Source organism: Gorilla gorilla, chromosome 5, assembly GCF_029281585.2.
Source record: "Gorilla gorilla gorilla isolate KB3781 chromosome 5, NHGRI_mGorGor1-v2.1_pri, whole genome shotgun sequence".
In the NCBI taxonomy this organism is placed as follows: Eukaryota; Metazoa; Chordata; class Mammalia; order Primates; family Hominidae; genus Gorilla; species Gorilla gorilla.
The window spans coordinates 48,436,636-48,450,564 of NC_073229.2; the positions used below are offsets into that span (position 1 = coordinate 48,436,636).

General features: G+C 48.8%; 1 protein-coding gene across 1 annotated transcript; it reads right to left on the minus strand.

Annotated features, from left to right (window-relative positions):
- Nucleotides 1-182: 182 nt before the first annotated feature.
- IER3 (immediate early response 3) lies at nt 183-1,607 on the minus strand. The gene is made up of 2 exons (XM_004043597.5): nt 1,279-1,607; nt 183-1,166 (listed from the first exon to the last, which is right to left on the minus strand). Exons 1-2 carry the CDS (start codon nt 1,486-1,488, stop codon nt 906-908), a joined length of 471 nt encoding a protein of 156 aa, XP_004043645.3. The 5' UTR covers nt 1,489-1,607; the 3' UTR covers nt 183-905.
- Between the last annotated feature and the right edge of the window lie 12,322 nt (nt 1,608-13,929).

The following is a 13,929-nucleotide window of genomic DNA, read 5'->3' on the forward strand; positions in this document are numbered from 1 at the left end:
CTGGGCAATGAAAGACTACATCCGGCAACCGGATGCTGGGTTCTGTGACTCCAGGAAAAGGGGCTCCTGGGCCCAGGGAGGTGCGCGGGCTGGGGACTCGGCCACGGCGCCTCCCGCCGGTCCTTGCCATCTGAAGGCGGGGAGGAGTGGGGAGTCGGCGCTTGCAAAGATACACTCAAGACTGCAGACAGTAAATCAATTTTATTTGTGTTCACAGAACATACTAGGCGATCTCGACAGTCGCTCCGTGACAGCCCACCAACCCCCAACCCTCTACCTCGCAGCCGCCCTAAAGGCGACTTCAAGAAGATGGAACGATCTCACGGATCTCATTCCTAATGGTCCGCCGAAGTCTCACACAGTAGACAGACGGAGTTGAGATGCTGGAGAATGCAGTCACCTCCTAAACTTACGACCCACCACCAGACTTCATCCCAGCCGGGACGTCCTCCCCCACCCGAGTCCTCCCCATTTCTTCTCCTACTTTGCCGCAGTTCCAGGTGTCCTGCCTCCACCAGTCCCACAAAGCTCAATAAATACCAAGAGACCTGCATTTACAGCAGGAGGAACATCTCACACACCCTTGCATAAGTTAAAATAAATATTACGTACACACCTCCATCACCTAGAAGGACGTACATAAATACATATAAATATTAATTAGGAGCAATAAGAAATAAATTAACGACGCTCTCCTTCCCACCGGGCCTAGCCCCAGCTTGGCTGTGCCTCGGTCTCTGTGCGCCTCGGTCCCGCCTCAAGCACCGGGTGGCGTCTCCGCTGTAGTGTTCTGAGTTCAAGTTGCCTCGGAAGTCCCAGTTGGGGATACGCTCTCGCGCACCAGGTACGCCTGGTGTTTCTTTGTGGTTTTTCGGATTCTTTTTGGGGAGTGCGGGGAGTCACAGTTAGAAGGCGGCCGGGTGTTGCTGGAGGAAAGTGCTGAGGTCCAGAGCGTAGTCCGAGGGCTCCGAAGTCAGATTAAAGGGCTCGAGGACGGGGGACACAGGGGTGGGCGCCAGGGATGCGGCGTTGGGGGCGTCCTCTGGAGGCAGGGGCGCCGGCACACCCTCTTCAGCCATCAGGATCTGGCAGAAGACGATGGTGAGCAGCAGAAAGAGAAGCCTTTTGGCTGGGTTCGGTTCCTCGACTGGCAGCTGGCGCCGGACCTAAGGGGAGACAAAACAGGAGACAGGTCAGGTCGAGGCCTCTGGAGTCGGGTCGTTCCCCAGTGACTCCAGGGCAGCGCACCCCGCGAATGCCCACTTCGGCGATACTCACCACTCGAGGGTAGAGAACCCTGCGGCTGCGCTTTCGGTGCCCGCGAGAGGCGCTGGGGCGCCCGGCAGGGGCCGCTGCGGGCTCCGGGAGAGGGTCGAAGGTGAAGATCTCAGGACCGGAGCCCAGCCGGGGTCCCGGGTTGGTGGAGGGGGCCGGGGTCGGGGCCTGCAGGATGGTCATGGTCGGATGGCAGCTACGAGAGTGACACATGGTGAGCCAAGCGGAGTGTAATGCCAAGTGAGGGTCGGCTGCCGGCAGAGGTAATTTATGTGCTCCTGAAAATTGGGCGGGTCCTTCTAACTCCTCCTCCCGCAACTGGGGAGCGGTTGGCAGCAGCGGGCTGGAAATTCCGACGATTAAACAAAGGGAGTGGGTGGAGACTTGACATGCACAATCCTAGGCGCCCAACTGCACGTTGTGAGTGTGTGAGTCGTGAGTTGGGGGTGGGTGAGATCCCGGGCTGCAGGCACATGTCGAGGCATGTGGCACCTGGAGAGGGGCTCACTTTAGCCACAGGATCCCTCACAGGCCTCTTTTTTTTTTTTTTTTTTTTTGGAGCTGGAGGAGTCTCGTTCGGTCGCCACGCTGGAATGCAGAGGCGCGATCTCTGCTCACTGCAACCCCTGACTCCCTGGTTCAAGCGATTTTCCTGCCTCAGCTTCCCGAGTAGCTGGGACTACAGGCACGCGCCACCAGGCCCAGCTAATTTTTGTATTTTTAGTAGAGACGGGGTTTCACCATGTTGGCCAGGGTGGTCTCGATTTCCTGACCTCATGATCTGCCTCGCTCCCTCCGTCCTTCTTCTAGTAGTCTCAAGTTGCTATTGTTGCCATCTTTATGTCCACGAGTTCCCAATGTTTGGTTCCCACTTATAAGTGAGAATGTATGGTATTTGGTTTGCCCACCTCGGCCTCCCAAAGTGCTGGGATTACAGGAGTGAGCCACCGTGCCCTGCCAAGAGGGCTTTTTATTGGAGATCAGGCCATCCTGCTGCAATACTGACCCAGTTATATGCACGCATTCATGCACTTGTAGGTATCCTTAGAATATAAACTCCTCAAGAAGGAAATTGTTACAGAAATAGTCAAGATTAAGGGAGAAATGAACACACTAGCACACACAGACACAAACCTGCCTGCCTGAGCACACATGAAGACACACACCGCGTAGCCATACAAAAGAACAAAAGTATGTGCTTTGCAGCAACATGGTTGCAGCTGGTGGCCATTATCCTAAGCGGATTAACTCAGGAACAGAAAACCAAATACCACACATTCTCACTTATAAGTGGGAACCAAACATTGGGAACTCATGGACATAAAGATGGCAACAATAGCAACTTGAGACTACTAGAAAAAGGACGGAGGGAGTAAGGCAAAGGTTGAAACACTAACTATTGGGTACTATGCTCAGTACCTGGGTGACAGGATCATTCATACCCCAAACCTCAGCATCATGCAGTATACCTAGGTAACAAACCTGCACATATACCCCAGAATCTAAAATAAAAGTTGGGGAGGGAGGGAAGGATAGAAAGATTAAAAAAGTAATACACAATGGTGGGGCATGGTGGCTCTTGCCTGTAATCCTAGCATTTTGGGGGACTGAGGTGGGAAGATCACTTGAGCTCAGGAGCCTGGGCAACATAGTGAGACCTTGTCACTATAAAATAACAACAACAACAACAACAATACACAATTAAATATTATTCAGCCATAAAAAGAATGAAATCCTGGAAAAAAAGGAAAACATACCACGTACACCTACCAACACACATGTACACAGTAAAGGTGCAAAGACTGTATAGGGACAGTTCAGCAAAACTACTCTCTTAGGAGTGTGCAGAAATATTCACATAAAGGCTGGTGCAGAGGGCCACAAATACAAAGGCAATAGGTTAGCAGCCACCCAGATTTGCCCCTTGCTGTAAGTCAAACAACCAAGTTTATGGGACAAACATTCTAAATTGTGAGACATTATACAAATGTTACAGTAATGGTAATTACTCAACTTAAAGCAGATTCACATTTCCATAACTTCCTTACAAACAGCTGCTCATGGACACAGAATTTAACTTTTTTTTTTTTTTTTGAGACAGGATCTGGCTTTGTCACCCAGGTTGAAGTGCAGTGGCATGATCTCGGCTGACTGCAACCTCTGCCTCTTGGCTCAAGCCATACTCCTACCTCAGCCTCCTGAGTAGCTGGGAACCACAGGTGAGCACCACCATGCCTGGCTAATATATATATATATATATACGTATATATATATATATATATACATATATATATATATACATATATATATATATATATACTTTTTTTGTAAAGCCAGGGTTTTGCCATGTTGCCCAGGCTGGTCTTGAACTCCTGAGCTCAACCAATCTGCCTGCCTCGGCCTCCCAAAGTGCTGGCAGCCACCGCGCAGAATTTAACATCTTTTGAGCATTCACCTGTTTCAGGCGCCCTCTGTTGAGGGTACTACTGTTGAGAGTCCTGAGGCTAGTTTCAGTATAAGTGCTGTGCCATGCAGCTGCCTGAGGAAAGCCAGATAAAGCTGATACTCCAGCCATGAGGGCCTTACCCTCCAGCATGAGGAGGGAACCATGGCCAGGAGAGCTCTCTATCTGTCTGTCTCTGTTGCTCTCTCTCTCTCACTCTCTCTCTCTTTTTTTGTTACATTGAGTTTCTGCCTGAAGGAAAGGCAAGCTGTCTTGAAGATCCTAAGAAAGGCCGGGCGCGGTGGCTCTCACCTGTAATCCCAACACTTTGGGAGGCCGAGGCAGGTGGATCATTTGAGGTCAGGAGTTTGAGACCAGCCTGGTCAACATGGTGAAACCCTGTTTCTACTAAAAATACAAAAATTAGCCAAGCGTGGTGGCGCATGTCTGTAATCCCAGCTACTCGGGAGGCTGAGGCAGGAGAATCGCTTGAACTCAGGAGGCAGAGGTTGCAGCAAGCCGAGATCGTGCCACTGCACTCCAGCCTGGGTGACAGAGTGAGACCCTGTCTCAAAAAAACAAAAACAAAACAAAAAACAAAAACAAAAACAAAAAAACCTAAGAAAACTGAAGACTAAGTGTTAAGGGGGGGACCCAAAAGAGCTAGTGTTCACATCTGTCCAATCAATCAGGGGAGGCTTCATGGAAGAGTGGCACTGGAGGTGACCTTGAACAGTGGGTGGGATATGACAAATTCAGATGTGGAGGATGACTGTAAGAATGGAATTAGCAAAGACCTTGAGCTGGAAAAGTACAGGATGTGTTTGGGGAATCACAAGAAAAACAATCTCAGAGTAAGTTTCCTGTAACGGAGTAGTGGGAAGTAATAATGGCTGGAAAGGAGTGGAATTGGGCAGAGTGGGGAGAGCAGAGCTGCCAGGTCAGGAGCCTGGGTTTCACTCTAGACTGTAGAGCTTGTGGGTTGCTGGATGAGATAAAGGGAGGAAAATTCAAGCAGGGAACTGATTGGGATGAGGAGTGATGCTCTGGACGGGTAGAGACTAAGGCAGGAGACAGGAGGCTATTGGAGGGGCTCAGGTAGATGATAACAAGAGCCTGAGAAGGTGGCCCTAAGAGACATTCCTAGCATAAGATAATCAGAATTGGGCAATGAGATGGATATCATTAGGGGAAGGGAGCATGGGAGAGGGAGAGTTGCTGACAGCAAGAGGATGAAAAGATCTGAGATGACTCCAGAGATTTGAAATACATCTGGCTCAGATCTTTCTACCATCATTTTAAGCCTGGTGCACAAAGTGAATACATATATAATCTTTTCCATTGGAGGCTGTGTCATACACGTCTTTGTGTCCTCCGGAGAACCCAGCATGGTACCTTGTAGGCAGCAGTTGCTCAATAATCTTGTTAAACGCCCGGTGAAATGTACAACCGTAGGTGTGCATGTAGTATTCCCACCTTGGCTGGGTCACACCAAACTTCTGAGATGTGGCTACCCTCCTCCAAACCACTCATACAAATGTACAACGTCTTTAGAAAAGCTGGGACAATTCTTACACAGACACCAAACAGGAAACACTTTTCTCCCCTCCCACTTAGGAAACACTTAAAGGGATTTTTCAATCAAGAACATGTAGGAACACAAATAAGAGGACAGGCCACAACCGGCTAGAAATAGATACACTACTGCTCTGTGTACAATTCCTGGGCCTACAAGTCACTTTATTTTATACTCACTACTCTTATCTAAATACACAAGATCCCTTCCACATTACACATTTCTTCCTGGCCGGCATAAAACACACCTCCTCTGTAAACAAAGGCGCATTGCTTTCCCACGCCTGTCTTCACACCTGCCATCATTCTTACATTTACACCCAGGCACAGGGAGCCCACCACCCCCAACATCCTTATTCCAAGGCAACTCGCACGCTACACAATGACCAACATAAACCCATGACTACTTACACATGTGGACAGACCCTCACACTCACATAAACATAAATTGGGAGTAGGGGGAGATAGTGATGATGGAAGAAAACTAGCGGGTGGGAGAGAGAGAGAAGCACCAAAGGTTAGGAATGCATTACTTGTTTATGATGGAAAATTTCTCTAGGGCATTAGGCAGAGGAGGGGAAATGAAGGGGATGCCAGGATCTTGTTTTGCCACTACCTCCCACATCTGGAATCTGGGCCTCCAGCTGGGTCTAGTTATCCTCGCTGTCCTCCCGGCACAGAGAGACCTTTATTTGTGGCAAGACCAGAATGGGACAAAGAGAAGACCTGAGAACCCGGACTGCTCACCATTCCCAACCAATCCCATCCCCATTCCTGCTACCCTCAGAGCCCTAGGGCTCTGCTCCTGCTCCTTCCTGCCACACAGGAAGCTAGGGAAAGGTTGGGGGTGAATCATTAAGCCAATAAGGGGGTAGGGGAGTGCAGGCTGGGGAATGAGTTAAGGCCAGAAAGTGCCAGGGGCTGAGACGAGCAACTGGACTGGCTCCCACTGCCCCGATCCTGGAGAAACAGGCCCTTAGCCTCCTCCATTTCCAGCTCTCCTCCTCATTTCCTTCCCATCTTCCCCCAGATCACCATGTTCCTTCATTTCCCTCGTTTGACCTTTGCCTTGATCCATCACCACCGCTAGCCTCCTTCTCAGCCCCTTGTTTTTCTTCATGACACATATCACGTTGGGGAATCATTTTATGTATTTGCTTTTTGCTGTTGTTTGTCCCGCCTACTGGAATATAATCTCCACGAGTGTACAGGGCCACATCTGACCTTTTTCTCATTAGATCTCTGTAGTATCTCCAGTACTTGGCTGTCACCTAGTAGGAACTTAATAAATATTCTTAAATCTATCTCCTCCGAGGAGCTAAACCTCATCTCCAGAGAGGTCTGTTTATCTAGCCATGTTCCTTTAGAGGCCCCCATGTTTGCTCTTCAAAGAGGAGGTTGGGGGCACTCAGGTGTGGCTCAGGTGATCCGCCGCTGAATCAGGAACAATTGTGCAGTGACGACAGCGACAGCAAAGCCCCGGCCCGCGCCCTTTACAATCCCTGACATAGGAGTGAGTCAGGCTTGCTGCCCCACCTGGGTACTGCTGCACTGCTGACCACAGGCCCAGAACGGGGGACGGCAAGAATGGGCACTGGCGGAGGCAGAATGGGCAGGGGAAAGGGAGGCAGAGGTTTGGAAATGGGAGCATCTGAGAAAGGAAAGCAGGGTGAAGGGACTGCACCAGGGTCCTGGGGGTAGGGAATGACAAAGTGAAAGCTTTTTAGCTGCACCTGGTATTCAGTAGATCCTCAATAACTACTTGTTGACTTGAGATGGGTTTGAGATAGAAAGGAAACACGGAATAGCAAAAAGAACATATTGTAATCTAGTGGTGTTAGATGAAATTGGGTTTAAGTGCCAGCTCTGCTACTTATTAACTAGGCAATATTGGGCCAGTTACTTAATGTTGCTGAAAATCTGTTTCCTCAATTGATAAATGGGCAAATTGACCTCTAGGTAACTGCAAAGGTTAAGAATATAAATTTACTCCTTCTGGGCACATAGTAGGTGCTTCTTGCATGGAGCAGGGGCATTATTATAATTATGAGAAGAGGGACTGCTTTGGAACAGGGATGGGCAGCAGTGAGCCAACCCAGGAGTAGGGAACTGGAATGAGAAAATAACCTCTAACTGCTAACATCACCAGGAGATACAAGTTCTCTTTCTCTTTTTACTCTGCCCTCCCTCCCTCTCCATATCAGGCAGGTTTTGTGGCTCTTTATTTTCCAGAGAAGCAAAGACTTCTGCATTCCTAGTTCCTGTTCAACTAATGTGAGTGATTTTATTTTTTTATGTATGTATTTATTTATTTTTTGAGACAAGGTCTCACTCTCTCACCCAGGCTGGAGTGCAGTGGCATAAACATGGCTCACTGCAACCTCAACCTCCTGGGCTCAAGTGATCCTCCCACCTCAGCCTCTTGAGTAGCTGGGACTCCAGGAACGTGCCACCATGCCCAGCTAATTTTTATTTATTTTGGTAGAGACAGGGTCTTGCCATGTTGCCCAGGCAGGTCTCAAAATCCTGGGCTCAAGCGATCCTCCCGCCTCAACCTCCCAAAGTGTTGGGATTACAGGCGTGAGCCACAAAGTCTGGCCTTTATTTATTTAAAAAATTTAGTTTGGCTGGGCGTGGTGGCTCACGCCCATAATCCCAGCACTTTGGGAGGTTGAGGTGGGTGGATCACGAGGTCAGGAGTTCGAGACCAGCCTGGCCAACATGGCGAAACCCCGTCTCTACCAAAAATACAAAAATTAGCTGGGCGTGGTGGCGTGTGCCTGTAATCCCAGCTACTCGGGAGGCTGAAGCAGGAGAATTGCCTGAACCAGGGAGGCAGAGGTTGCAGTGAGCTGAGATTGCACCACTGCACTCCAGCCTGGGTGACAAGAGTGAAACTCCGTCTCAAAAAAAAAAGAAAGTCTTACTCTGTCGTCCAGGCTGGAGTGCAGTGGCACAATCTCGGCTCACTGCAACCTCTGCCTCCCGGGTTTAGGCGATTCTCCTGCTTCAGCCTCCCGAGTAGCGCATGCCACCATGCCCGGCTAATTTTTGTATTTTTGGTAGAGACGAGGTTTCGCCATGTTGGCTAGGCTGGTCTGGAAAACTCCTGACCTCACGTGATCCGCCCCCTCGGCCTCCCAAAGTGCTGGGATTACGGGCGTGAGCCACCACACCCAGCAAAAAAAAAATGTGTTTTTACTCACCGCTATACTGACAAGGAACAGGTGATTTTAAACACCCCCTCCCACCTACATTTTAGCTGGAACAATTCTCCAGAGGCATGGGGGTAGAGTGGGGTGGTGAGGTCTAGGCAGCAAGTTAATAAATGACCCCTAAAGATGTTCATCTAGGCTCTAGGAGGCCCAAAATCAGGCCCTGGCAGTTCCCCTGACGCAAAACCATGGCAAGAGTTCCGGGAGCACCAAGGCAAGGTCACAAAAGTGGCACGATGACCCTACCCTGGGATGCAGCTCAGCCTGACCCAGCCCAACTCAACCCAGCTACCCTGGAGGCTGCTATGAGCTGAGCCGGGAGCTGGGAAAGGGCCCAGCATTCCTGTCCTTCTGCCAAAGCTGGCTTCTTAGGACCCCAGTGTTGTGGCTCCTCCTTTGGTCTTGGTTTCTTGCCCACCAGATTATAACTCCACCAGAGTAGGACTTTATCTATCTTGTGACTGCTCTATTTTCAGTGCCTAGAACTGTGCCTGTCAATCAATACAGGCTGCTGAAAAGGCTAGAAATACAGGATCGTTGATGTCATTACTGTTACAGTGCTGTTCCCGTGGGAAGCACCCTGCATCTCTCTGTAGACAGCTCCAATGTCAGCCATTGGAGAATTTGATGGAGATTGAAGTCAAAACATAATCATAGGGGAAAAATGCACAACAAATAAAATATTTCCCCTTTTGTCCAGACTTTTTAGACACCCCGTATTTACTGGATGAGTTGATCTACAAAGTGAAAGGCATAAATTAAAGGCTCTCTAATGTTTCTCCTCCTCTAAACCCCATGATTCAGCAGCGTCTCCCATGTGTGCTCAAAAGTTGGACGTGCCTCCAGCCTACACTCCAAAGCAGTTACCATAGGCTCTTTTCTTCCAAGGTTGGGAGGGACAGTTCATTCCCCAAGAGGCCTCTCCAGGGGCGGAGGCGGGTGCTGGGGCTGGCCTGTCTGCAGCTCCCTGGCCCTACCCAGTGGGGATCGCGTGTCAGTACTGGGGTTTGGTGGGCTGCCAAGGGGTGAGCCCTGAGGCGGTTTTCTGGGAAGGATAGATGCCATGTGTGACTCAGAACCAAGTTAGGGAAAAAACAAGCTCACTCAATCTCTAGCACCCTCTGCCTGGCCTGGCTTTGCCCATGAGCTCATAAAAGAGGAAGCTGGGCCGGCCAGACAGTAGCTCTGCTTTCCCTCATGTTTTCTCTCCACGTCTCACGGATTCCCTAGAGTGTCTGGGCCTCAGGCCACCGTCATCCTAGCTCCTGGGCCCTGGCTCTTTTATGACACTTTCCCTTCCCAGACACTTGGTCATTTCTTTCCCCAGGTTGGGAATCCCACCTACCATAGAAGGGGAATTGCACACAAGGGGAGGTTGCAAATCTCTGTGTTCCTTGGCCCTGCTGAGGCCTCCACTGTCAGCCATGACCATTTGGGTTTGTGCGTGTGACTGCTGTGTCTCTGACACAGACCAAGTGGTGCTGACCCTGGAAGCCTGAATTAATAGATTTCTTGAGAGCTGAGATTTCCTGGTTCAGGAAAGAAAAGGGGGGTACCAAATGACTGGGCAGCCGAGCCACCCTCAGGGCTGAAATATTCCAGTTGGGACCAACTTACCTAGTACTTTTGGCATTCAGAACAGTTCACTACCAAAAAGGCACATTTTATTTTAGTGAAAATGGGACAATCATGGGCCACAAAGAACCTTCCTAACTATTGTTCCTCCAGTTCACCTTCTATACCCCCCAGGACTTTCTTGTTCAAAGATAGACTTGACCATGTCCATGCCTGCTTTAGTAAGTTCAGTGGCTCCAAACTCTCTGAGTTCCCAACCCAAATCCAGGCACCTTGCAGGCTTTCTCTTTCAACACCCCCATTGCTTCTTGATGTGCATCTCTAATTTTGTCCTTTTTCTCACACATGCCAAACTCTTACCCACTGGACCCTATAACCGTTCTATTTCTTTTCCTTTTTCCTCCCTATTCTCCTGGGAAAAAACCACTCCTGAACCTGCCATCCAGAATTAGTTCATCTACATTGTATACAAATCTCTCAAAGCATCACACACACGATATTATAGTCATTTGTCTATTTATCTTTTTGACTGCCAGGAGAGGCACGTGCCATTGAGATGCAGCCGTCTTAATACTGGGTAACCTCTTGATAAGGCCTAAAATTATTATTAAATTGTCACCATTAAAAAAAAAATCAGTGGCCAGGCACGGTGTCTCATTCCTGTAATCCCAGCACTTTGGGAGGCCGAGGTGGGCAAATCACCTGAGGTCAGGAGTTCGAGACCAGCCTGGCCAACATGGTGAAACCCCGTCTTTACTAAAAATACAAAAGTTAGCCTGGCGTGGTGGCAGGCGCCTGTAATCCCAGCTACTTGGGAGGCTAAGGCAGGAGAATCGCTTGAACCCGGGAGGCAGAGGTTGCAGTGAGCCGAGATCACGCTATCGCACTCCAGCCTGGGGGACAAGAGCAAGACTTCACAAAAAAAAAAAAAAAAAATCAGTATAAACCAGATATTCTCAACCTATCCCTGTGGGTTGAACTCATCCTATCTCTGACCCTGAGCCTTTCACATAAAATTTGGTAGTATTTGGTGATACTGCATTTTGTTTTAAAAAGTCAGGTAGATTGAAGTATAATTTAAATACAGTAAAATTTCATCCTTCTTAGGAGTAGTTTTTGATGAGTTTTGATAAATGCATATAGTTTGTGTAAAGGCCTCCACCATTATGATATAGAGTTTTCCATCACCCCCAAAAGTTCCCTACATCCCTTTGTAGTCAGTCCTGTCCCCATCCCCTATAGCAACCGCTGATCAGACTTCTAACCTTACAGTTTTGCCTGTTCTAGAATGTCATATACATGAAACTACAGGCTGGGCAAGGTGGCTCATGCCTGTAATCCCAGCACTTTGGGAGGCCGAGGCGGGAGGATCATCTGAGGTCAGGAGTTCAAGACCAGCCTGACCAACATGGTGAAACCCCGTCTCTACTAAAAATTAGCCAGGTGTGGTGGCGGGTGGCTATAATCCCAGCTACTTGGGAGGCTGAGGCAGGAGAATCACTTGACCCCAGGAGGCAGAGGTTGCAGTGAGCTGAGATCACGCCATTTCACTTCAGCCTGGGCAACAAGAGCAAAACTCCGTCTCAAAAAAAAAAAAGAAAGAAAGAAAGAACGAAACTACAGTAGACACTCTTTTGTGTCCAGATTCTTTTGCTCAGTATAATATTTTTGTGATTCATCCATGTCATGGCATGATTCAGTAGTTCTTTCCTTTTGACTTCTGGATAGCATTCCATTGTATAAATATATGACAGTTGGCTTATTAATTCACCATTGATGGACATTGTGGTTTTTTTCTTATTTTTGGAAATGATGAATAAAGCTACTATGAACGTTCATAGACAACTCTTTTTTAAGACATGTATGCTTATTTCTCTTGAGCAGATGTCTAGGAGTAGTATAACTAGGTGCATGTTTAGCTTAGTAAGAAATCGCTGCTGTGCCCAGTGGCTCACACCTGTGATCCCAGCACTTGCACCACGACGCCCAGCTAATTTTTGTATTTTTAGTAGAGACAGGTTTCACCATGTTGATCAGGCTGGTCTCAAACTCCTGACCTCAAGTGAGCAGCCCGCCTTGGTCTCCCAAAGTGCTGGGATTACAGGTGTGTGCCACCATGCCCAGCCTAAAGGCAGAAGGATTTCTTGAGCCCAGGAGTTTGAGATCAGCCTGGGCAGCATGGAGAGACCTCGTCTCTACAAAATTAAAAAATTAGCCAGGTGTTGTGGTGCGCGCCTGTGGTCCCAGCTACTCTGGGAGGCTCAGGTGGAAGGATCACTTGAATCCAGGGGTCGAGGCTGTGGTAAGTCACATTCACACCACTGCACTCCAGCCTGGGAGACAGAGCGAGACCCCATTCTAAAAAAAGAAAAAATAACGGCTGGGCTCGGTGGCTCATGCCTGTAATCCCAGCACTTTGGGAAGCTGAGGCGGGCAGTTCATGAGGTCAGAAGATCGAGACCAGCCTGGCTAACATGGTGAAACCCCGTTTCTACTAAAAATTCAAAAATTAGCTGAGCATGGTGGTGCGTGCCTGTAATCCCAGCTACTCAGGAGGCTGAGCCAGGAGAATCGCTTGAACCAGGGAGTCGGAGATTGCACAGTGAGCCAAGATTGCGCCACTGCACTCCAGCCTGGCGAGACTCCGTCTCAAAAATGAAAAAAAAAAAAAAAAAAAAAAGAATTTGCTATGCTGTTTTCCAAAGTGGTTCATACTGACAGAACTGTTTTAAGGAAGCTGCATCAAAATGTTCCTCTTGTAAATTCTTGCTTAAAATATGCCAAAACTAAGTGTTTTTTTTGTTATAGAACAGGTTGCCACTCAGATTACCTCAAGGGACAGAGATGGGCTGGAATACAGCCACCTCAGTGGCCAGTAACCTGCCCCTTGAAGAACCAGCATGTCTTCCAGAAGCCACAGTGGCTTCCAGTGCCCAGTGGCAGCCCCAGGAGCACACCCTGCCTCCCTGCCCAGACTCCTTGTGGCTCAGCATCTCTGTCTGCAGTGACTGGCTCTGCCCAGGTCTTGTGGGGTAGTGTGAAGTGACACTAGCCCACACACCTGAGCATGTGTGATGCCTCAGAGGCACTGTGTGCTTTTTTTTGTTTGTTTGTTTTTTTGAGATGGAGTCTTGCTCTGTCTGTAGCCCAGGCTGGAGTGCAGTGGCGCGATCTTGGCTCACTGCAAGCTCCACCTCCTGGGTTCATGCCATTCTCTCCCTCAGTCTCCCGAGTAGCTGGGACTACAGGCGCTCACCACCACGCCTGGCTAATTTTTCGTATTTTTAGTAGAGATGGGGTTTCACCGTGTTAGCCAAGATGGTCTCGATCTCCTGATCTCGTGATCTGCCCACCTTGGCCTCCCAAAATGCTAGGATTACAGGCGTGAGTCACCACGCCCGGCATAGGCACTGTTTTAAGAGCTATACTCAAATCAATTCATTAAGCCTTCATAACCCCAACTGTTATTTTATCTATACACCCATTTTACAGATGAGAAAAATGAGGTTCAATGAGGCAATTCACTTTCTTAAGGTTGTGTAACCAAGAAGTAATGGGAGTTAGATGTGAACCTAGGTCTATTTCATTCCAAAGCCTAGTGGCATACCTATTTGTCAGAGCATAGATGCTAGAGCCCATCTACCTGGGTTCAACTCCATGTTTGTTTGTTTGTTTTTTGTTTTTGATTTTGAGATGGAGTCTCACTATGTTGCCCAGGCTGGAGTGCAATGGCATGGTCTTGGCTCACTGCAACCTTTGCCTCCCAGGTTCAAGCAATTCTCCTGCCTCAGCCTCCCAATTAGCTGGGATTACAGGCATGTGCCACCATACCTGGCTAATTTTTGT

Coding starts and splice junctions, on each gene's coding strand:
- IER3 (XM_004043597.5), bottom strand. CDS start 1,488: ATGTGTCACTCTCGTAGCTGCCATCCGACCATGACCATCCTGCAGGCC. Junction 1,167..1,278: donor GGGTTCTCTACCCTCGAGTG/GTGAGTATCGCC, acceptor GTCTCCCCTTAG/GTCCGGCGCCAGCTGCCAGT.